General features: G+C 46.9%; 1 protein-coding gene across 1 annotated transcript; it reads right to left on the bottom strand.

The window, feature by feature from the left end:
- Positions 1-315: 315 nt before the first annotated feature.
- LOC115619210 (THAP domain-containing protein 11-like) lies at positions 316-3,268 on the bottom strand. The gene has a single exon (XM_030511257.1). The coding sequence runs from the start codon at positions 3,114-3,116 to the stop codon at positions 2,436-2,438; it is 681 nt and encodes a 226-aa protein (XP_030367117.1). The 5' UTR covers positions 3,117-3,268; the 3' UTR covers positions 316-2,435.
- Positions 3,269-23,355: the final 20,087 nt, after the last annotated feature.

Consider the following 23,355-nt stretch of genomic DNA (forward strand, 5'->3'; position numbering starts at 1 on the left):
GTCCCTCCAGCCTAAGCACTGCAGGGAAGCTCAAATCCCTCCTGGCTGTTTAGAGCTCCCCTGCCCCAACAGCCATTTGCTCATCAAACCAGCTCCAACCCCTGTGTAGGCAGGCAGTAACACACTGACAGACTTCAAACTCCTCTTCCTCACTGTACGTGAAGGTGAAGCTGTTCATGCTGTTGCAGCTGTGGAGTTCATGAGGAATACAAAAACACTGCAAAAGAGAAGACAAGCCACAGCCACCAACCAACCTTTGAGAAATATGTATATATATATAGATACACACATGCAGCATAGAAACAGGAAACATAACAAAACAAAATATACTTTATTAAAATTAAGCATGTTAGCACCTCAGTGTAACCTGGAAAAGTCGAAGAGTCCAGCAGTTAACCAGTCCAGCAGGGCCAAAGGGCTGAACATCCTGAAGTGCATTCCAATGGTAGAAAAAGTACCATGAGTGTTGTGCCACACAAATTCTCAAGAAGCTAGGACACAACCAGTCTCATTTGTGAGGAGAGAGGTTGTGCTGCCTGTTGTCCTGATGGAAGCATATAGATCTGCTGGACTAATTACATATGTGAAACCAGATGGTGTAGCAGGTACCTGCTTTCCCTACAAAACCAACCAAAACAACCCAAACCAACCAACTAACCCAAAACATTGCTGTTTTACTCGACTCACAGGAAAATCAGGATATCAGGGAGCTGAAGTTAAGAGCTACATATCTGATCAGAAAAAATAAATTAAAATGAAATAATGGCAAATACTTAGTACATAAAGAGATGTGTAGTATCCTTACAGTCGACCATCCAACTTGGTACATGCGTTAATAGAAAAACTAGCCATGCATCACATAGCAGGCTGTGACAACCAATGACTGTAGCTGACCGGGCTGCACCATCACTAGACCAAATCTCACTGCGCCCTTTTGTTCGGTCAGAGAACAACCCACAGTTGTAAAGCTACGTTAGCCAGTGTTGCAAAGCTTACAATATTTTCAAACTAAAGAGAACTTCTTACATTTAGAAAATACTTCTAGAAAATTTAGCAAAACTGGTGTCCCGACCTTGTGAGTATAACATGCTCTGGTCACGGGAGAAAGATCTCACAGAGCCAGGGGACCCCCTGGGCATTCCTCCCTCCAGTGCAATTATGGGCACACTGTGGTGAACTGCACTTGTTCCCAACACCCACTGCTACCAAAGCCATACCCCCTAAGTACACACTGCCACCGAGCTACAGAGGTGCACTGGATACCCCCTCCTCCTCCTCCGAAGTGCTGAGGTACCTGTTCCACTGGCTGACCCAGCAGTGCATATTCAAGCCCAATGAGTGGCCTTGCTGCCCTCATGCCACCCTCTTTCTAGCCAATGTTGATTTGCTTTCCTGTTGCTGAAAGCGAGGGGACTAATGCTGGCTAGAACCAGAAACTACACAATCATTCCACATGGTTTGTTACAATACTCTTGAATCTCAGTTTAGAACACACAAGCTCATTTCAGTAAGGTCTTGCCTAATGTACAGATTATGAGTCATGCCAACTAGTTTAGGATTAGACAGCAAGGGTTTGCAACCACCGCAGATAAACTTGCTTTGCTTCTGTTCCATCCTGAATGAAAGCCAAGGATTTCAATCCCAATGTGTTACAAAGCCTCCGTTACATGAGAAGTTCTTAAGCCGATGAGATAAAACTACAGCTGTCAAATGCCACCGGGCTCTTTGTACCAGATTGTAATCCTTACTAGTGTCAAGAGCGTCGAGACATCTGTAACAAATACATGTGCGCTGCAGAGAAAGCAGAAACTACATAGGACAAGAGCAGTCTTTAATATAGGGATTCTTTCATGCTAGAAACAGCAGTCTTTTATGGCATCAGTAATTTACTGAAGAAACACATCACCCTGAGAGGGTTTCTAAAGCTTTCCTTGTGCCTCTGCTATGCGAGGCCAAACACGACATCTTCATTCATTCCTGTGAAGGGCTCGGTGCCAACCACGCTTCCAGCCGCGCCTTCTCCAGGGTAGTGTTGCTGCTTCCTCACTTAACACGGGCGAGTTATTTGCTGAAAACCGACACCCTACTTCCACTTGGTGGTGACACAGGTCCCATCCGCACAAGGAGAAGCGCTTCCTGCCGCTGTCGGCACGGAGAGTGCTGATGGGCCCGGTGTTGACGGGACGCCGGCAGGCGCCCGCAGTGCTAGCTTGGGGGGAACGGTAACGGGGCTCAGCACTGAGCTGACAGCGGCCGCCTCGTCTAGGAAGGGGGATCCGATGGCGCGGGTTTGCTTCGGTGGGGGACAGGAGGTATCGGGCAGAGGGTCGGGGGGGGGGGGGCCGCAGCCGGCCCCATCTCCGCTCTGCCCAGGCACCTCCCCGAGGGCGGAGGAGGCTCCGGGGTGCAGAGCCCCGCGCCGGGCGCCGGCAGCCTCAGAGGCCGTGGCGCTTGCGGGTCCCGGCGCTGGCGGCGTGGAGCAGCCGGTCCTTCTCGCGGATCTCCTCGCGGAGCTGGGCCTCGGCCAGGCGCAGGCGGCGGATGCTGCCCTTCATCTCCTTCATCTTCACCTCCAGCAGCGCGATGATGTCGCGCTGCTCGTTCAGCTTCCTCAGCAGCTCCTCCGACGTGGTGCCCGACGACAGCGAGTACGAATGGTCCGGGGGGCCGCCCTCCAACGGGTCCTCCTCCCCCGCCTCCGCCAGCGGCAGCAACCTCCCAGGGCCGGGCCCCGCGGTGGCCTCGGGCCCGAGCTCCACCTGCACCGTCAGGTCGATAGGCTTCACGTCCTCGGCAGCGGGGCCCTGCGCGGCGGCGGCAGGGCGGGGGCGGCGGGCGGCCCGCTGCGCCTTGCGCTCGTTGACGCCGCGCAGCGGGAAGATGGTGGGGACCCGCACCAGGTAGGACTTGCGGCCGCCCTGGAAGTGCTCGCTGCAGACGCGGTGGCCCGTGGTGGGCTGGAAGGTGCTGAAGCAGCCGCTGACGCCCGCCCGGGACACGTTCTTCAGCCAGAGGCGCCGCAGCTCCTTGTCCTTGGGGAAGGTGTAGAAGTGCAGCGCCTTGTCGCGGTGCGAGTTGTTGTAGCAGCCCGGCACGCAGCAGGTGAAGCCCGGCATGGCGGGACGGGGGGGGGAGGGGGAACGGCCACGGGGGAAGCCCCCGCCAAACTACAGCTCCCACAAGGCCAACCGCGGCCTCTCGCCGCCGGCCGACACCACCTACCGCAGCCGCACCGGAACTACGCGGACCACAATGCACCGCAGCGGCGCCGCCGAGCCGGAACTACCCGCCCCCCACTGCGCTCCCGCCTCCGCCAGGCCCCGCCTGCTCCCGTGAGGCGTCTTGTCCGCTCGCTGGAGAGGCTGCTAAGGTGGTGGATGGGGCTGGTGAGAGGGTATAGTGGGAAGGGGAGGGAGAGCTGCTGTGGGACTGACTGTGCCGCGCTGCCTGCCTCTTCCCGCTCGGTGCGAGCGAGAAGCGAGGCCCGCGGGGCGGGGAGCACAGGGCGCTCCTTGTCCATTTAAACGTGGAAAACGGGCCGAATCCTCTGAATTCTGTGCTCACCGAATAGCTAGGGCCCTGAGAACCTCGCACCTCCGTTATGGTTGTGTTCTGTTCCCCCTTTTTGGGTTGTTCTAGTGAGGGGCCATGGGCTGCGGGCTGCGCCCTCAAGTCCCTCAGGCTTCGGTCCACCATGAGGGTGGTGCATTGCTGTGAATTGTCTCCTGTCCAAAACCAAAGTGCCAGCACTGTTAAAAAAGCAAATGTGTTTTGTTGTCCCAACTTCTCATTGGGAATTTGGAAGATGTCTCATGTTAGCTAGCTTAGATTTTTATTTGAGGATGGATGATGAATGCTCTTGATGCTAAGGGTCATCTTTAGTGATGAAAATATGATTTTTTTAATTGTGTGTGTCTGATATCTCTCTTTAGACCACATCTGATTCAGGAAAGAAGAAGAATTTGAGCAAAACCACCTTGGTGAGGCAGAGGCTGCTGATGTTCCCTGATTTAATGATGACACGCCATGGACTTTGATCAAGAAAATCATCCGTACCTGTAAGTATCCTTTATTTTCAGGAAAGCAGAGAGGAGAAGTATAATATTTTGGTGGTAACTCCACCAAAAGTGTCCTGGGTTCAGCTGTAGCAGTCATTTTTCTCCTTCTTAGTAGCTGGTGCAGTGCTGTGTTTTTGACTTTCAGCCTGGGAACAGCGCTGCTAACACCGATGTTTTTAGTTGTTGCTAAGTAATGTTTACTCCGACCAAGGACTTTCTCAGTCTCATGCTTTGCCAGGGAGGAGGGGAAGCCGGGAGGAAGCAGAGACAGGACACCTGACCCAAACTAGCCAAAGGGGTATTCCATACCACAGCACGTCATGCCCAGTATAGAAACTGGGGGGATTTACCCGGAAGGCCCAGATCACTGCTGGGGTCGGGCTGGGTATCGGTTGGCGGGTGGTGAGCAATTGTATCCTCTCCCCTTGTTATTTCCTTTATCGTTATTATCATTGGTGGTAGCAGTAGTGTTTTTGTATTATACCTTAGTTACTGGACTGCTCTTATCTCAACCTGTGGGAGTTACATTCTTTCATTTCTCCTTCCCTTCCCTCTGGAAGGGGGGGGAGTGAGTGAGCGGCTGCGTGGTTCTGAGTTACTGGCTGGGCTTAAACCACGACAAGTTGAGAACAGGTGTTCCTCTGTAGCCTGTTCTTACCCTGTTATGTAGAACAGAAATCCAGACCATTGTATGGCTGATGTATGTGAAAGAGGAATAGCTGCAGTGGCAGCTGAATGAGATCAGGTGATGCAGCTTTGTCTCAAAGACCAGGTCTTGCACTGGTGAAGTCATGTTCTTGAAAATCCTCTTCACTTACTATAATTATCCTGGGAGCAAGTACATAATCCTTGTGCTGCCTTTACCTGTAGGACCATGAGTAAATTACAGAGGCACACACTGTCACAACCTCCAGCACGTAGAACTCTGTTGACTTTGTCACTGTACGAGCCGTCCTTCCGAGTAGAACCCAAATAGTTTTCACCAGTTCTTTATTTTAAACCATTAATACATGTAACTTACAGAATGTAGTGTAAGTTTGGTACTCTGCTGCATTTTGGCATTCTTGCTCAATTGAATTGTGGAAAAGAAGTGTTTTGGTTTGTTGGCAGAACCAGGAGAGGTGTGGGGTTTTATGTAGACTTTTTGTTTTAAATCCTTCCTCACAACCTTCCTTTAGTTGATGTGAGCTTTCTTGCATTTGGGCAGGCACTGCTTTCCTTAGCTGTAATAGCATATTCCAGGACAAATGTGGAGGAAAGAAAAAAAAATAAAGCAGTCTTTTCCCCAGTGCTTCACATCCGTTCCCTGTTACAATCCAGTTAATTCTAATGCTTTAGGCTTACATTATAAGGAATGAAACTTAGCTACACTTCTGAGTGGTAGAGAATGTGATTTGTAAGGGGAACAGACCCGTGAAGGCAATGGTCTTACTGTTCTTGCTGTGTTGAAGCCATGTTTGTTGCAGCAGAGGGTACAGAACACCACATGGGCTGAGTGCAGGCTCTGGGCTGCAGGAGGGACTCTCTGCTCTCATTCTGCAGGACACGGGGTGCGGCGCTGGCAGCAGCTTGCTGCCTGAATGTGACCTTCATGAGAGGGGACTCTTGGAACTTCTCATTAAAGGGGGAAAACAAGGCAGAAACTTTCTGATCCTGACCCAGTGCCTGGCTGGGATATGACATGTCCATTCCATGTACCAGTGTGCTTTGTTGTACCTGCTGTTGTTTCATGATGATGGCTTTTTCATTTCATCCCTTTATGGATGCAGGAGAAGGGACTCTTCATCAGGGACTGTAGTGATAGGACAAGGGGCAGTGGGTTCAAACTGAAGCAGGGGAGATTTAGGTTAGATATAAGGAAGAAGGTCTTCCCTGTGAGGGTGGTGAGGCCCTGGCACAGGTTGCCCAGAGAAGCTGTGGCTGCCCCGTCCCTGGCAGTATTCAAGGCCAGGTTGGACGGGGCTTGGAGTAACCTGGTCTAGTGGAAGGTGTCCCTGCCCATGGCAGGGGGTTGGAACTGGATGAGCTTGAAGGTCCCTTCAACCCAAACCAGTCTTGTGATTCAATGATTTACGCTGTAATGATTGCCAAGCCTAATTGTTCCTGTGGGCTGTTAGGAGGAGAGTGCTATGGAGCTTGTTGGAAGTCCAAGCTTTTACTTTAGTCTGACCTTTCTGAACCTTGTTGTTTTGATTCTCTTTGTGAAATTTACTTTGGTTTAGTAGGAGGAAATGGCATGTTCCTGCATTTGCTGAGCTGATCACCACTTAGTTCCTTAATTCTGCTGCAGCAAGGTCAAATCATTTTACTTTGCTTTTCAATGGCATTACAGGGACCTTTCTAGGGTAGCTAAGCGATGATGTCCTCTGTTAAAGGCTTGGTTTGTGTTGGCAGGGAGGAAATGCAGTGTGGGATCTTTTCTAGAAGAAAATGGGCATGCTTATATGGAAATGGAGTAGACCCTGTGCAAGAGTAGTGTACTTGACAGAAGTCACGTAGGCCCGACCCTGAAGTGCATCTAAAGACACTTGAGGATGTGGAATGAGGAAGATAAGCAACGAAGCAAGAACAAAAACAGGATGGACAATTGCGATAACCAGGAACTGGGCGGTAACGCAGTATAGCTAGCCAACCAATCATGTATTAGCTTAGAGCACGTGAATGGCGCGTGGAAAGCAAATGTAACCAATCAGCTATGCTTAAGGCGTGTGATAATAGGGCTTAAGGATATATATTGGAGCAGATGATTCAAATAAAGGTCTTCAACTATAACTCTTATAGAGTTGCTTGGAGTCCGATATTGTCCGTCTCGACAAGTGGTGACCCCGATGTGATCCGTGACGAGAGCAATCAACTGCAGAGGCGAGACAGGACCGGCTGGGAGCTGCATGGCTGGACCGTGGCAGGGGGTCGGATGACGACCTAGACAGAGAAGGAATCGTTGCAACGGAATTCTCGCCTGAAAGGTGAGCAGCCGGGGTAGCATGGGTCAGAATTTGAGTCAAGAAGAGGGAGCAATTGTTAGGATCCTGCTACATATACTCTCTAAGAGAGGGATAAAATATGAGGAAACCACCTTAAGAAGACTATTGCGGTGGTGTCGGAATCAGGGTTTTGCTCCCGACCCTGCACTGGCATTTAAGCCGGAGACTTGGACTGACGTGGGCGAGAAGATTTGGGATGCAATAGGTAAGGGTGACAAAGTCGCTGCCGAGATCGCCACAGCCTGGCGATTAGTCACACAAACTCTAACAGCTATGAAAGCCGAGTGGAAAGCGGCTGAAAGTATGAACGATGCTCTAGCTCCGCCACCAATTCAGAGGCCAGGCGACTCTAACCTGTTTATTACCATCCCGACCATATTTGCCCCAATTGTCGAGTCCACTAATGAGCGATGGGAAGAGGAGAATAGTAAAAATGAGACCGATATAATCCCAACTGCACTGCCAGAGGAACCCCATACAGAATCACAAGATGAAGAAATCGGAGAAGGGGACTTGAAACGTCTGTCAGAATTGGTGAAACAACCTGACAGACTGCTCTTAGAAATGCTGCGGCAGATGGTTTTAAAGGATTGCCCAACTATATGCCAGAATTGCAGTACTTGTTGCCCATGTGGACCCGCACAAAAGCAAGAGGCGCCACGACTGTCTGCTCCCCGGAAGAAGGCAACCAGGGAAGGAGGCGATAAGAAGCTGTCAGCTGCAAAGAATGACCCGATTCGTATCCACCTTTACCGGATGACGATGACTGGGGAAGTTCTGGGAGCGATTCAGAGAGTCCAGGGGGTGGTAGGGAATCGGGGAATAAAGGGGGGTGGAACCCGTGGAAAAGATGGGAGGAGGTATATGCGGCCGCGTGGCGCGAGGGGGAGATTCTTGATCCCAGACCGATAATGTCTGCATATCCAGTAACATTGGTTGCGAATGGACCAAATCAATGGATGTCCTTCAATTGGGATTTGATAAAGGAGATCAGAAAGTCGGTCCAAACCTATGGTTTGCAAGTGCCATTTACCCAAGCTCTGCTTGATAATGTTTTTACGGGAAACATCTTAACCCCGGGAGATTGCAGACAGTTACTTGAGATGATTCTAACACCCACACAGAAATTGCTGTGGCAAGATAGATGGCATAGACATTGTGAAGTGGAAGGTTTAAAGAATCTGGAAAGACAGGATGGAGATCCGTTAAGGATGATCACTTACGAACAGCTTACAGGACAGGGGCTGTTTATTAGTGTTCAATTGCAAGCTCGTTTACCAGTAGAAGCCCTGCAGCTGACGGCCAAACTAGCACTTGCAGCGCTAAAAACCATTCCTCAGGAGGGGAAGGTACAGCCCTCCTATACACAAATTAGGCAAGGGAAAGAGGAACCTTATATGGCCTTTATAGATCGCTTGTGGGAGGCGTTAGATAAGGTACTAACTAATGCGGACGCGAAATCGGCATTGTTAATGAACTTAGCAGTAGAAAACGCGAATGGGCCGTGTAAGCGGATATTATTAACATTGCCTTGTGACGTATCTCTAGTGCAAATGGTAGAGGCGTGCAATCGTGTTGGTACTGCCGAGCACAATGCAGAACTTCAAGCACAGGCCTTTGTGGCGGCAATCAGGCCGCTGGTCAGAGGTAGTGCAGACAAGAGATGTTTCTTGTGTGGGAAAGCTGGTCATTTTAAAGCACAGTGTAAGAGTAAACGGGGAGCTGGCAAGCCCCTAAAAGAGGCCCCAAAGGGGAACCAAGCAGCCATGGAGTGTTATAAATGTGGTAAGCCAGGCCATCGGGCAAATGAAATGCCAATCCAAATTTAGCAAAGATGGGACACTGCTGGGAAACTATCAGCAGAGCGCGCTGACGTCCCGTGCCAAGATACAAATGGGACGGGAGAATCAGGCTGCTTGGCTCACCTCTGCGCCAGCACCACAGGAAGTGCCGGAGTGGACATGGAAACAGCAATAGAAACAACATTGTGGGATATGACGGTCCAATGTATTAAATCAACTACACATGGACCGTTAGGCTATGGGTTAAGCGCATTATTATTAGGAAGATCATCAACAACAAAAAGGGGAATCTTTGTCCTACCAGGAGTAATTGATAGTGACTTTAAAGGTCAAATTCCAATTATGGTATGGACACCTTCCCCTCCAGTCAACATACCAGCAAATAGTAAACTCGCACAGTTAGTGCCATTTAAAGCACAAGTCAAACTTGCCAAAAATGAGATGAGGGGAGAAAAAGGATTCGGATCTACAGGGCAACCTGAAATCTATCTGGCTATGGACATAGGACAGCGAAAGCCTATAGTAAAGATTAAAATTTGGAATCCTAAGGAACCCGATCGTATATATATTAAGGATATGCTTCTTGACACAGGTGCCGATGTAACGATCTTTTCTCTTGGCCTCAACAATGGCCTCTCTATTGTCCAGCGCAGGGAGTCATGGGAGTCGGAGGACTATCCAGAGTCTGACAAAGCACAGAAATAATATCTTGTGCCGATAAGGATGGTAATTGTTGTACAGTAAGGCCATATGTAGCACCGATTCCACTCAATTTGCTAGGAAGAGATGTCTTAAGCTAGCTAAATGTAAAAATCTTCACCGAAAGAATTAATGAGGATTTTTAATAATGGCCATTGATGAGCGACCAATACTCAAACTGCACTGGAAAACAAACGATCCTGTTTGGGTTGATCAATGGCCACTCACTCAGGAAAAGGTCACAAAACTACAAGAATTAGTGCAGGAACAATTACAACTAGGCCATATTCGGCCAACTACAAGCCCCTGGAATACCCCAGTTTTTGTGATTCTGAAAAAGAATGGGAAATGGAGATTATTACATGATTTAAGGAAGGTGAATGAAGTCATTAAAAATATGGGGGCGCTACAGCCAGGTCTGCCCTCCCCCAGCATGATCCCAAAAAACTGGGATATCATCATAATTGATCTCAAGGATTGCTTCTTCACAATCCCTTTAGACCCGGAGGATGCAGAATGATTTGCATTCTCAGTCCCAAGTGTCAACAAAGCAGAACCGATGAAAAGGTATCATTGGACTGTCTTGCCGCAAGGCATGAAAAACTCGCCAACAATGTGCCAAATATATGTAGCGTGGGCCTTACAGCCCATTAGACTACGCTGGCCCCAACTTACTATTTACCATTATATGGATGACATTTTAATACCGGGGAAGGATATGGACAAAGAAACTATTAAAAGGGATCTTATTAGCTCAATGGAAAAGAAAGGATTGCAAATAGCACCCGAAAAGGTACAGGAGACAGAACCGTGGAAATATTTAGGGTGGGAAATAACAAAAACTCAAATTAATCCACAGAACTTGAAAATTAGAACTGAAATAAGGACCCTCAATGATGTTCAGAAATTAGTGGGAGATTTAAATTGGATTCGTACTATATGTGGAATTTCAAATGAAGACCTTGCCCCATTAATAGAATTGTTGAGGGGCCCAGGTGATATCAACGCCCCAAGGCAATTGACTATGAGAGCTAGGGAGGCGTTACAGGCCATAATGAGAAGAGTTACAACTTTGCATGCCGATAGACGAGTCTATTTGGAACCAATTATATTGGCGATCATTAATCAACAAGAGCAACCATATGGAGTCATTATGCAATGGATAACAGAGGAAAAGGAACCGCTAAAAATTTTAGAATGGATTTTTTTACCCTCTCAACCACGAAAAACAATAAGCACCCGATTGGAAAGTATTGGAAATGTAATAATAAAAGGCAGAGCAAGAATAGTGGAAATCAGCGGCCAAGAACCAGGGACAATCTTAATACCATTACAAATGGACTATTTGAATTGGGCAATTCAAAACTCTTTAACCATTCAACTAGCGTTACAAGGCTTTCCAGGTGATATAAAAGTACATTATCCACCACATAAGTTATTTACCTTCCTATATGAATGGGGTTTGGAAGAAAAACCAAAGTGCAGTGAGAAGCCCGTGCTGGGTTGTATGGTGTTCACAGACGGTGGTGGTCGCTCTGGGAAAGGTGCGGTCGTATGGAAAGAAAATGGAACATGGAAACGTATAATGATCAAAAAGGAAGGGTCGGTTCAGAAAATTGAATTACAGGCGGTCGTTGAAGCCTTTAAACGGTGGGCAACTAAGCCATTAAATGTGGTTTCTGATTCATTATACGTGGTAGGAGTAGTACGCCATATGGAAAGAGCAACGTTGAGGCATGTTAATCAGGAAGACTTATACCAACAATTTAAAACTCTTTGGCACCTATTAGAACAGTGTACAGAACCTTATTATATCACACATATATGAAGTCATACTACCTTACTGGGAGAATTAAGTCAAGGCAGTCTGATGGCAGACAAACTGGTTGCACCAGTTTGGGCAGGCCCATTGCCAGATTGCAGGGGACAAGCAGTACAGTCCCATCATTTTTTTCATCAGTCAGCAAAAGTTTTATCCAAACAATATCAAATTTCATTGACAGATGAGAAAGGAATTGTTCAGTCGTGCCCAGATTGTCAACAACTGGGGCCTGTTATGGTTGGAACAATAAATCCTGGAGGCATTCACGCCCTCCATCTTTGGCAAATGGACATAACCCATGTTTCTGAATTTGGAAGATTGAAATATGTTCATGTCTCTATTGATTGCTTTTCTCATGTGGTCTGGGCAACTGCTCAAACCGGGGAAACATCTAGACATGTTAAACGACACCTCCGATCTGCCTTTATGGCGCTGGGAATGCCAAAAGAAGTGAAAACAGACAATGGCCCAGGATATGTTAGCAAATCCATGGCAGAGTTTTTTCAAACTTGGGGTATTAAGCATATCACAGGTATCCCACACTCCCCAACAGGACAAGCCATCATAGAACGAATGAATCAAACCCTCAAATGCCAACTTGCTAAACAAAAAGGGGGAGAAGAAGGATTAACACCACATGAAAGAATACAAAAGGCAATATATGTCTTAAATTTTTTAAGTTTACCCAGGGATGAGGACGTTCCTCCTATAATAAAACACCTAAGAGGTCTTCAATCAGATGTTGGTCAAATAGGCCAAGAAGCAGAAGTGAAGGTACAAATAAAAGATCTATACACAGGACAATGGGAAGGGCCTGTGCGATTACTAATGTGGGGAAGGGGTTACGCTTGTGTCATTACAGATAAAGGAACTCGCTGGGTGCCAGCAAAGTGGGTAAAGCCATGGAAGCAAACAACAGACGCTGTTGATGAATCCCCAACTTAATCGTAAGACTTGTCCTACATGTCAATCATGTGAACCATGGATTCTTTATGAATGTGTTGAATGTAAACATAAGGCTTGGGTTTGTGCGTCCCTAAGTCGAAGCCATTGTGGGAGATGTGAAGAACAATTGCAACAGCAAGTAAGACAATTAGCGCGATTACTGTTAGTTACAGGTCACGAGCCATACCCCAACCACCGTTACTATAATGGAGAATTACAATTACAACGACAGGCGAGGGATCAAAATAAAGAATTAATAACTGTACGGGGCATTGAATGCTCCCGTCTGTTATTGGTTCCATACATATGGGAAGTTCCGTCCGATAGATGGGAACAGACCAAAATTAAGTGTACAAAAAGATTTGCGTGGAAACGAAAGACAAAATGAAAATAATATCGACTATGATTGTGATAACGATGCTTGTGGCGCCGCTAGTAGCAAGTTTGCATATAGCCTTTGACACACACCAAAATATGTGGCTAACATGGGCTAATCAAACAGGTAATACGGAGTTTTGCTTAGCATTAACGCAAGTAGGGAACCCATTTCACACATGTCTTATTGGAATCCCATACTTCGTACCTTCGGATTTCAAGGGATTTGTGGGAAACGAGGCATTATTAAATAGCACTACGCTCGATTCAGGGCTTAGCACTATATCCAATTCAGAGCATTCAACGTGTGGGTCCTCTCCCTGTAGCAATTTTAGCATACTCAATCTTTTGTTTATAAAAAATCTGAACCAATCCAGTATCCCTTTTCAGGAATTGCAAATCTTGGGTTCTGACAACTCATCAGGATGTGTGACTTTCGCATCATTTTCCGACCCCAATCATCCCGCTACCACTGTGTCATCAAACTCGGACATTTATCAAAATGTCACGGCCTATTGCAATGGCAGCGTTTTTAATGGCCCGTACTATGATACGAACCACAGAAAACTGCCTCCGGGCTACTTTCTCATATGTGGAGATCGTGCATGGCCAGGAATACCAGCCATGGCATTTGGGGGTCTGTGTTATTTGGGAAAGTTGACATTATTTAGCCCAACTATGAAAAATTTATTAAAGGATATAAAAAATAGTTCTACGATAGGTCTTCGCAGTAAACGATCTCTTACTCAGTTAGGACCAAACTGTAACCCTAACCTACATATATGGGACCATACGGCCAGATTCTTAGCTGCCTTTTTATGGCCTCAATTAGCTGCAGGAAAGGCTCTGGCTGACATACACCGTTTGGCTTGTTGGGCTTCCATCCAACTTAACATAACGTCGGCCATTTTATCTAGTCTAGCCGTTGATGTGGATAGTGTTCGACATGCCACATTACAAAATCGGGCTGCTATTGATTTTCTGTTATTGGCCCATGGACATGGGTGTGAAGATTTTGAAGGAATGTCTTGTATGAACTTATCGGATCATTCAGAATCTATACATAAAAGCTTACAAAATTTACGTGACAACATGAAATTGCTACAGGTCCAAAGTTCACCATGGGATGAATGGCTAGGAAAATGGGGCATAACAAGATGGCTCAAAGAGTTGCTTAAGCAAAGTATCATCATTCTGGGTGTGTTATTGATGGTGATCATTATTATACCATGTATAATCCAATGTGCTGTACAAAAAATGCAACAAGTCATAAAGACAGTCTGGTTAGTGCAAGATAAAAAGGGGGAATTGTGGGATCCTTTCTAGAAGAAAATGGGCATGCTTATATGGAAATGGAGTAGACCCTGTGCAAGAGTCGTGTACTTGACAGAAGTCACGTAGGCCCGACCCTGAAGTGCATCTAAAGACACTTGAGGACGTGGAATGAGGAAGATGAGGACGTGGAATGAGGAAGATAAGGACGTGGAATGAGGAAGATAAGCAACGAAGCAAGAACAAAACCAGGATGGACAATTGCAATAACCAGGAACTGGGCGGTAACGCAGTATAGCTAGCCAACCAATCATGTATTAGCTTAGAGCGTGTGAATGGCACGTGGAAAGCAAATGTAACCAATCAGCTATGCTTAAGGCGTGTGATAATAGGGCTTAAGGATATATATTGGAGCAGATGATTCAAATAAAGGTCTTCAACTATAACTCTTATAGAGTTGCTTGGAGTCCGATATTGTCCATCTCGACAATGCAGCTGCTGGATTTTGTTCCTGAGGAGACATCTGTCGTGACATTCCATATGAATAAGAGAAGGAAACTCAGCATTTCTGAATTTGAGAGAGCAGTAGACAAATGACTTCTCCAGAACCAAGGTAAGGCCACAGCCAAAAATTACCTATTTCAGCACCGCATTTGCTGTCACCGGATTTTCATCTGCTGCAGTTTAGTTCTTAGTAACTTCTTAGCTGGGCAGTTTTATGTTTGGAAGCAAGATTGCAGCGTCTTGTGCAAAGGGCATAGCAGAGAAGGGAAAGCCCCTCCTATCAAATTGAAAATAAGCCAAGTTACAGGCTCTGCCTTGACTGTAACTTCTTGACTCTTTTTCCAGCTGGGTGTTCTTTGAGTTTTGAAGTATCTCGATAGAAAGCAATCCCTGTCTTCCCCTCAATTCCAGAAACTTGAAAATACAGCAAGCTGCAGACTTTTCACTGCAGTTACATCAAATAAGTTAGAAAGTTCTTTTTCGAGAGAAAAGGGTTCTATAGTTTTATAAAAGAAATAATGTTTTATATTGGACTGAGTCTTCCATTTAAACATAAATTTGCAAAAATTGGTAAATATAATTTTAATTTTAGTTGTAGTTTAAAAGAGGCAGTTAAAACACCTCAACTTGGTTTACATATCTGTCCTGGGTTCAGCTGTAGCAGTCAGGTGTCTCCTTCTTAGTAGCTGGTGCAGTGCTGTGTTTTCGACTTCAGCCTGAGAACAGTACTGATAACACGCCAATGTTTTTAGTTGTTACTAAGTAATGCTTACTCCGATCAAGAACTCTTCAGTCTCATGCTCTGCCAGTGAGGAGGGGCATGGGAAGCTGGGAGGAAGCAGAGACAGGACACCTGACCCAAAGGGGGTATAGAAACTGGGTGGAGTTGCCTGGAAGGCCAGATTGCTGCTCCAGTCAGGCTGGGTATTGGTTGGCGGGTGGTGAGCAATTGTATTCTCTCCCCTTGTTATTTCCCTTATCATTATTATCATTGGTGGTAGTAGTAGTAGTAGTATTGTGCTATACCTTAGTTACTGGACTGTTCTTATCTCAACCTGTGGGATTTGCATTCTTTCCATTCTCCTTCCCATCACTCTGGGAGCAGGGGGAGGAAGAAGGGGGGAGAGTGAGCAAGCGGTTGCGTGGTTCTGAGTTACTGGCTGGGCTTAAACCACGACAGTTGTTTTTGGTGCCCAACGTGGGGCTCGAAGGGTTGAGATAACGACAGATCTGAGCAGAGTGTGTCTAATCGTATTTGTGATAAGCATTCATTGTTTCAGATTAATAGTCACTTGTCACAATGTTGATTTATTTGCTCTCAGAGTTGTTGCGCTTGATCTCAGAGTTTCAGCATGTCGTACCTTACTTAGAGCCAGTGTTTGCTGTTTTAGTGTTTATCTGCTGAGGGGCCTGGGCTAAGGTTCTTGTTTCACTGTACTTCATGGTAGTGACTTGTAATACAATAGACTCCTTGATCATGAAACTGGTCTGGCTTGCGTTCTCAGCGTGGTCATCACCTCTTTGGGACACATATAATGGAATTTTTTAGCAATTACACATCTTTTTTTTCCTCCCCTCGGGGGGGTCAACCTATGAAGGAGACATTGCCTCACACCCTCCGCTCCCCCACCAGGCTATTTAGAGCAGCATTTGAGAATTCTAAAGGGTTTGGATGGCCTTTGAATACTCTTGAAACCTGCCTGCTGCTTTTGCTGGGGATCAACATGTTGCCACATATACAGCGTGTTTTACCCACAGCCATGCCACCCTGAGAACACCCTATTTCATCTGATCTTGAAAGTTAAGCAGGGTCGGGTTAGGGTCTTGTCTAAGGTTAGACGATGATATAGGAGGACCACCAAGAGATTTTCCCCGAGGCTGGACAGTCATGAGTGGCAGGATGTGTGGGATCATATGGGCAAGCACTTAAGCCAGTTGCCCCCTCCAGTGCTTTGGAATTTCACCCCTGAACAAGTGCAAAATGCAGAAAAATTAGCAGAATATACGAGGTGTGCTGTCATCCTGGCAATACCAGAGACGGACAAATCATGGCAATGTGCTGGGGATTGGCCTATGCCTACAGAGCATCTCTGGAAAGAGATGTCTCTGGATCTGTTGCAAAGCAATAGACAACGCAGCTACTCAACCCCCAAGCACAGCGGCTACACCAACCCTGACAACAAACACTGTAGCCACTCCAACCCCATTGACAGACACTGGAGCCACTCCATCCACAGTGAAAGACACTGCAGCTAAACCAAAGGACCAATCCATGCCAATATCAGTTGCCCCTATAAGCAAGGGGAAAAGCAAACGACAGCCACAAAGAGCAAATCATGCAGTGAAGAAAGATGAAGACCCAATGCACATACTATGGGGGATGGCATCAGAACAGGATTTATTACTACAGGAATCAGAGGAGGAGGAAGAAGAGGTAACTTCTTGATCCCGGACCTTGACTGAGCTGCGGAATATGCAAAAAGATTTCAGCCGTCTTCCAGTCCCTAAGGGAATTAGCCATTCTAGAGATGATCTATCGTAGGCTGGATGCTGGGAATACATCCGTAGATCCAGATGAAGTCGAATGTACATGACCCATGTGGCAGAAACTTAGATGGAGTGCGCCATCATCATATGCCCACTCATTGGCATCAATGACCTGGAGTGAGGCAGCACCCCACCAACAGTGGATGAAGTGAGTCATCGACTGAGAGTTCGAAGACAGTCCACCCCTTCCATCATTTCAGATGTGGAAAACTCCTAACCCAGGAGTTCAAACAATTGAGAGATGATCTATCCAATCTATCCAGCTCCCCACCTGTATCAACCCCCATCTCAGCTATTAACAGAAGGCACCTGATCGCCCTAGAGAGAAGAAATAGGAGGTACATGCCATGGGCCACTCTACGGTTTTACCTGCGGGATCAATGGAGAAGACACGAGAAAGTGGGATGGAAAACCTACCTCAGTTGTGGAGGAATGGGTGCGTGAATTGGAGAACAACGATCAAGGATGATCCTCCCATGAAAGTTGCTGCTCCAGTCTCTGGTGAGTGGCTTCCCAGATGGAGTGGAAGAGCTGATTTTTCTCCAACTCCTGTGATAAGGAATACTAATCCCTTTCTACAAGACATAAGTGGAGAATCTTATGACCGCTATTAGAGGGGCCCTGCCTCCAGCCAGGTGGAGGAGAGGGACAATCGAGTTTACTGGACTGTGAGGATCAGATGGCCTGGCACATCAGTCCACAGGAGTATAAGGCTCTAGTAGATACCAGTGCAGTGTACCCTGATGCCATCAAGGGATCGAGGGGTGGAACCCATTTGTATTTCTGGAGTGACAGGAGGATCCCAAGAGTTGACTGTACTGGAGGCTGAAATCAGCCTGACTGGGAGGAAGTGGCAAAAGCACCCCATTGTGACTGGTCCAGGGGCTCCATGCATCCTTGGCATAAACTGTCTCAGGAGAGGGTACTTCAAAGACCCAAAAGGGTATCAATGGGCTTTTGGTATTGCTGCCTTGGAAACAGAGGAAATTAAGCACCTGTCTACCTTGCCTGGTCTCTCAGAGGATCCTTCTGTTGTGGGGTTGCTGAAGGTCGAAGAACAACAAGTGCCAATTGCGACCACAACAGTGCACCGGCGGCAATATCACACCAACCGAGACTCCTTGATTCCCATCCATAAGCTGATCCGTAGACTGGAGAGCCAAGGAGTGATCAGCAGGACCCGCTCACCCTTTAATAGCCCCATATGGCCAGTGCAAAAGTCTAATGGAGAGTGGAGACTAACGATAGACTATCGTGGCCTGAATGAAGTCACACCACCATTGAGTGCTGCTGTACTGGACATGCTAGAACTTCAATATGAACTGGAGTCAAAGGCAGCCAAGTGGGATGCCACAAGTGATATTGCCAATGCATTTTTCTCAATCCCTTTGGCAGCAGAATGCAGGCCAAACTTTGCTTTCACTTGGAGGGGCGTCCAGTACACTTGGAACTGACTGCCCCAGGGGTGGAAACACAGCCCTACCATCTGCCATGGATTGATCCAGACTGCACTGGAAGAGGGGCAAGCTCCAGAACACCTGCAGTACATTGATGACATTATCGCGTGGGGTGATATAGCAGAAGTTGTTTTTGAGAAAGGGAGTTATGTAATCGAAATCCTTCTGAAGGCCGGTTTTGCCATAGAACAGAACTAAGGTCAAGGGCCTGCACAGGTTTTGGGAATAAAATGCCAAGGACTGACGTTGCCAAATCCCCACAGATGTGAATCAACCAAGATAACAGCAATGTCTCCACCAACTAACAAGAAAGAAACACAGGCTTTCTCAGCGTGTTGTGGGGTTCTGGAGAATGCACATCCCCAAATCACAGTCTGATTGTAAGCCCTCCCTATCATGTGACCGGAAGAAGAATGATTTCAAATGGGGCCCTGAGCAACAACAAGCCTTTGACAAAATTAAACGAGAAATAGTTCATGCAGTAGCCCTTGGACCAGTCAGGACCGGGCCAGATGTGAAAGATGTGCTCTGTACTGCAGCCGGGGAGAATGGTCCTACCTGGAGCCTCTGGCACAAAGCTCCAGGGGGAGACTCAAGGTCAACCCTTCGGCTTTTGGACGTTGGGGATACAGAGGAATCCGAGGCCCAGCTACACTCCTACTGAAAAAGAGATATTGGCAGCCTATGAAGGGGTTCTTGGCTGCTTCAGAAGCGATTGGCACTGAAGCACAGATCCTCCTGGCACCCTGGTTGCCCTTGCTTGGCTGGATGTTCAAAGGCAGGGTCTCCTCTACCCATCATGCAACCGATGCTACATGGAGTAAGTGGGCCCGCACTATTACACGAGCTTGAAAAAGAAATCCCAGTCATCCAGGAATTCTGGAAGTCATCATAGACTGGCCAGAAGGCAAAGTTTTTTGGAGTGTCACCAGAGGAGGAGGTGATGCGTGCTGAAGAGGCCCTACCATATAATGAACTGTCAGAAAGTGAGAAAGCGATATGCCTTGTTTACTGATGGGTCCTGCTGTTATTGGGGAAAGCATCAGAGATGGAAAGGCAGCTGTGTGGAGTCCCCTGCCAACAAGTTGCAGAAACTGCTGAAGGAGAGGGTGAATGGAGTCAGTTTGCAGAGGTGAAAGCCATCCAGCTGGCCTTGGACATTGCTGAACGAGAAAAAATGGCCAGTCCTTTATCTCTCTACTGACTCATGGATGTGGCAAATGCCCTGTGGGGGTGGTTGCAGCAATGGAAGCAGAGCAACTGGCAACGCAGAAGTAAACCCATCTGGGCTGCTGCAATTGTGGCAAGATATCACTGCTCGGGTGCAGAACCCTGGTGGTGAAGGGTAACCCACGTGGATGCTCATGTACCCAAGAGTTAGGCCACTGAGGACTCAAAACACCAACAGGTGGATCAGGCTGCTAAGATTAAAGTGGCTCAGATGGACTTAGATTGGCAAACATAAGGGATACGAATTAATGTTTTAGCCTGGTGGCGCCCATGACACCTCAGGCCATCGAGGCAGAGATGCAACATATAGATGGGCTTATGTCAAGGGATGGACTTAACAATGGACACTGTTGTCCAGGTTATTCACGTATGTGAAACGTGCTACAATTAAGCAAGCCAAGCGGTTAAAGCCTCTGGTATGGAGGACGATGGCTGAAGTACAAATATGGGTAGGACTGGCAGATTTGTCTATACACACTCCCACCGACCACCAAGGTAACGCACCATGTTGCTTACCATGGTGGAAGCAACCACTGGATGGTTGGAAAACATACTGCTGTGCCCCACACACTGCCCGGAACACTATCCTGGGCCTTGAGAAACAAGTCTTATGGTGACACAGCACCCCAGAGAGAATTGAGTCAGATCAATGGGACTGATTTCTGGAACAAGCTTATAGACACTTGGGCCAAAGAGCATGGCGTTGAGTGGGGTATATCACATCCCCTACCATGCACCAGCCTCTGGGAAAATCGAACGGTACAATGGGCTGTTAAAAACTACACTGAGAGCAATGGGTGGTGGGAACTTTCAACACTGGGATACACATTTACCAAAAGCCACCTGGTTTGGTCAACAGTAGGGGATCTGCCAACAGGGTGGCCCAGCCCAACACAACTTTACATACTGTAGAGGGGGATAAAGTTCCTGTGGTGCACATAAAGAATTTCCTAGGGAAGACAGTCTGGGTTATTCCTGCTTCACGTAAAGGCAAACCCACTCGTGGGGTTGCTTTTGCTCAGGGACCTGGATATACTTGGTGGCGTAATGTGGGAAGATGGGGAAGTCCGATGTGTAACCTCAGGGGATTTAATTTTGAGGGAAAACAGCCAATTAACTCAATTGTATGCTGTTGCCTGCTATATAACACTTTCATAGCCCCACCAGCTAGATGTCTTTCAGGTCACCGAGTTTGGTGGTGTCATCAGCAGGCAAAATCCACCACTACACACCATCTTTCCTGCCCTGAAAGACTGTTTCAAGAGATGGAGCCTTACATCATGGACTCAGGGAATTCAGCAACTTTATAGGGATTGGTCCATGGACTAAGGAATGATCTCTCTCTCTTTTTTGTGTGCGTGTGGGTGTAAGGTCCCCGCGTCTCTCAATGTTGCCCATGCTATGCTGCAGTGGCTATTCACAGGTGCGATCCCCTTACTGACGGCCAGGGAGCTCTGACCTTTCGTCTCTACATGGGCCAGTTCATCCCTCCCTTAGTCAACACTGGTGTGCCCTGGCTTCCTGGGGGCTCACCTTATTGATGCTGGCCTTAGCGCAGACACCCTCTTGGCATAGCGTACTGCAGCCCCAGAACTCCTGGGATCAGCAATCCAGCGGGCTGAGCCTCCTGAGTAGTTGGGACTACAGGTGCGATCACCACACGCATGGTTTAAGCCTCAGCCATTAACTCAGAACCATGGAGCTACTCGCTCACTCCCCTCCTTCTTCCCCCCTGCTCCTGGAGGCATGGAGAGGAGAATGGAAAGAACGTAAATCCCATCGGTTGAGATAAGAACAGTCCAGTAACTAAGGTATATGCAAAACTACTATTCTGCCCCAATAATATAATGATAAGGGAAATAACAAGGGGAGAGGATACAATTGCTCACCACCCCCTGCCTGATACCCAGCCCCAACTGAGCAGTGATCTGGGCCTTCTGTAAATCCTCCCAGTTTCTATACTGGGCATGATGTGCTGTGGTATGGAATACCCCTTTGCTTTGGGTCAGGTGTCCTGTCTCTGCTTCCTCCGGCTTCCTGTGCAACTCCTCACTAGCAGAGGCATGAGAGACTGAAAACGTCCTTGATCGGAGTAACATTACTTAACACACCAATGTTTTTAGTTGTTGCTATCAGCACTATTCTCAGACTAAAGTCAAAAACACAGCACTGCATCAGCTACTAGAAGGAGAAAAATGACTGCTACAGCTGAACCCAGGACAATATCCTATTGCCAGCAGCAACTGGAGTGGAATTCAAGGGAGTTCAGTCTAATTTGGGAAGCAAGATTAGAATGAGGCTCTCTGTATCTGTAGTTACTTTGTTTCTGTGCACTTAAGTATGTGCTCTACCCAGGAATCATTTGGGATCGTGTTTGTAACTGTGGGTACTGGAGAGATGGTTTGGCGAAGAAAGTTTGGAACACTGAAGTGTGGTGATACCATTTCAGTTTTTGATCATGTGGAGGAATGAATAAATTTGAATTTTGGAATTTTTGGAACTCTTTTTTTCAATTTTGCATATTATGCATCCTGTATAAATGATGTTTTTCCCTGTGACCTTGAACAAGTTTTCACATAAACCCTTGTTTTTAAAACTTTTCTAAAACAGGCACAGAGCTCATTGCTTGATTCAGAAAATGGCATCTGGGATTCAAACAGCCATGCCTTGCCAAATGATGTGGAAACTCATGCTGAAGCAACACGAGCTCTTTGTTCAGCCTCAATTTTGATGACCAGAACCAGGATTTTAAGCTTTCTCCTCCTTGAACCACAAGCTATCAGATTCCAAAACTTCATCCCAGCTAAAAAGAGGCCTGGGTTCCATCTGCTTTACACCCTCACGTCAAAGCTCCCCTATGCTTGTCCAAATGAAGTATGGACAACAGATGTATTCACGTAGGGTTTTTTTACTGATCCTTTATCAAAAAGGGCTGTGGTATTTTAAGAATGGTTAGGTGAATTTACAATACTGCACTCAAGCCAAGAAGAGGAAGAGTTCTTGCCATGGAAAGCTTGGAAATTAATTAATTCCTGATGGACTGTTGCACCATACTCTGCTTCTGGACGGTTGTCTGTGGCATGCTTGGAGGGAAAAGTTGTTTTGAAAGGACAAGAGATCAGAAAAAAGTTGGTTGCTTTGAAGAATCCAGTGGCAGGCACTGTTAGAACAAATGGATAGATAATGTGGAGGTAAGTGTGAAGGATGTGGAATAGGGGACTGGATCAATGAGAGGAAGAGGAGGGGGTGAGAGTGTATCTGAAAGATGCTGGAGGTTGTAAGGCATTAAAGGTCAAAAGTGAATGGTTACCTAGTTCTGCTGTTTTACCGAAGGTGGCTGATGCCAGTGTTGCTTCCATAATGATGAACTGGAAAAATAGTTGCAAGGACTTTTCCACCTGTTTCCTAAGAATTCAATGTAAACTCCCTGAGCTGTTTCATGTAAAAGAGGAGCATTTTCTTGTATGTATTTCTCTCTCTGCTTGGTTGGTTTTTTATACTCACCCAGGAAGCCTAAAAGAAAGTTTAAAAAGTTACCCGGGGCACATTTGAGACAAGGAAGTACAAAAATTAACATATATCCTTTGTAAATAAAAGTTTGGCAGCTTTGTAACAATAGCAATGGGAAGTATCTTAGGTGAATATTTCATAATAATCAGC

This window comes from Strigops habroptila, chromosome W (assembly GCF_004027225.2).
Source record: "Strigops habroptila isolate Jane chromosome W, bStrHab1.2.pri, whole genome shotgun sequence".
NCBI classification, from domain to species: domain Eukaryota; kingdom Metazoa; phylum Chordata; class Aves; order Psittaciformes; family Psittacidae; genus Strigops; species Strigops habroptila.

Bases quoted from the DNA above. Each gene is read 5' to 3' on its own strand.
- LOC115619210 (XM_030511257.1), bottom strand. From the start codon at position 3,116: ATGCCGGGCTTCACCTGCTGCGTGCCGGGCTGCTACAACAACTCGCAC.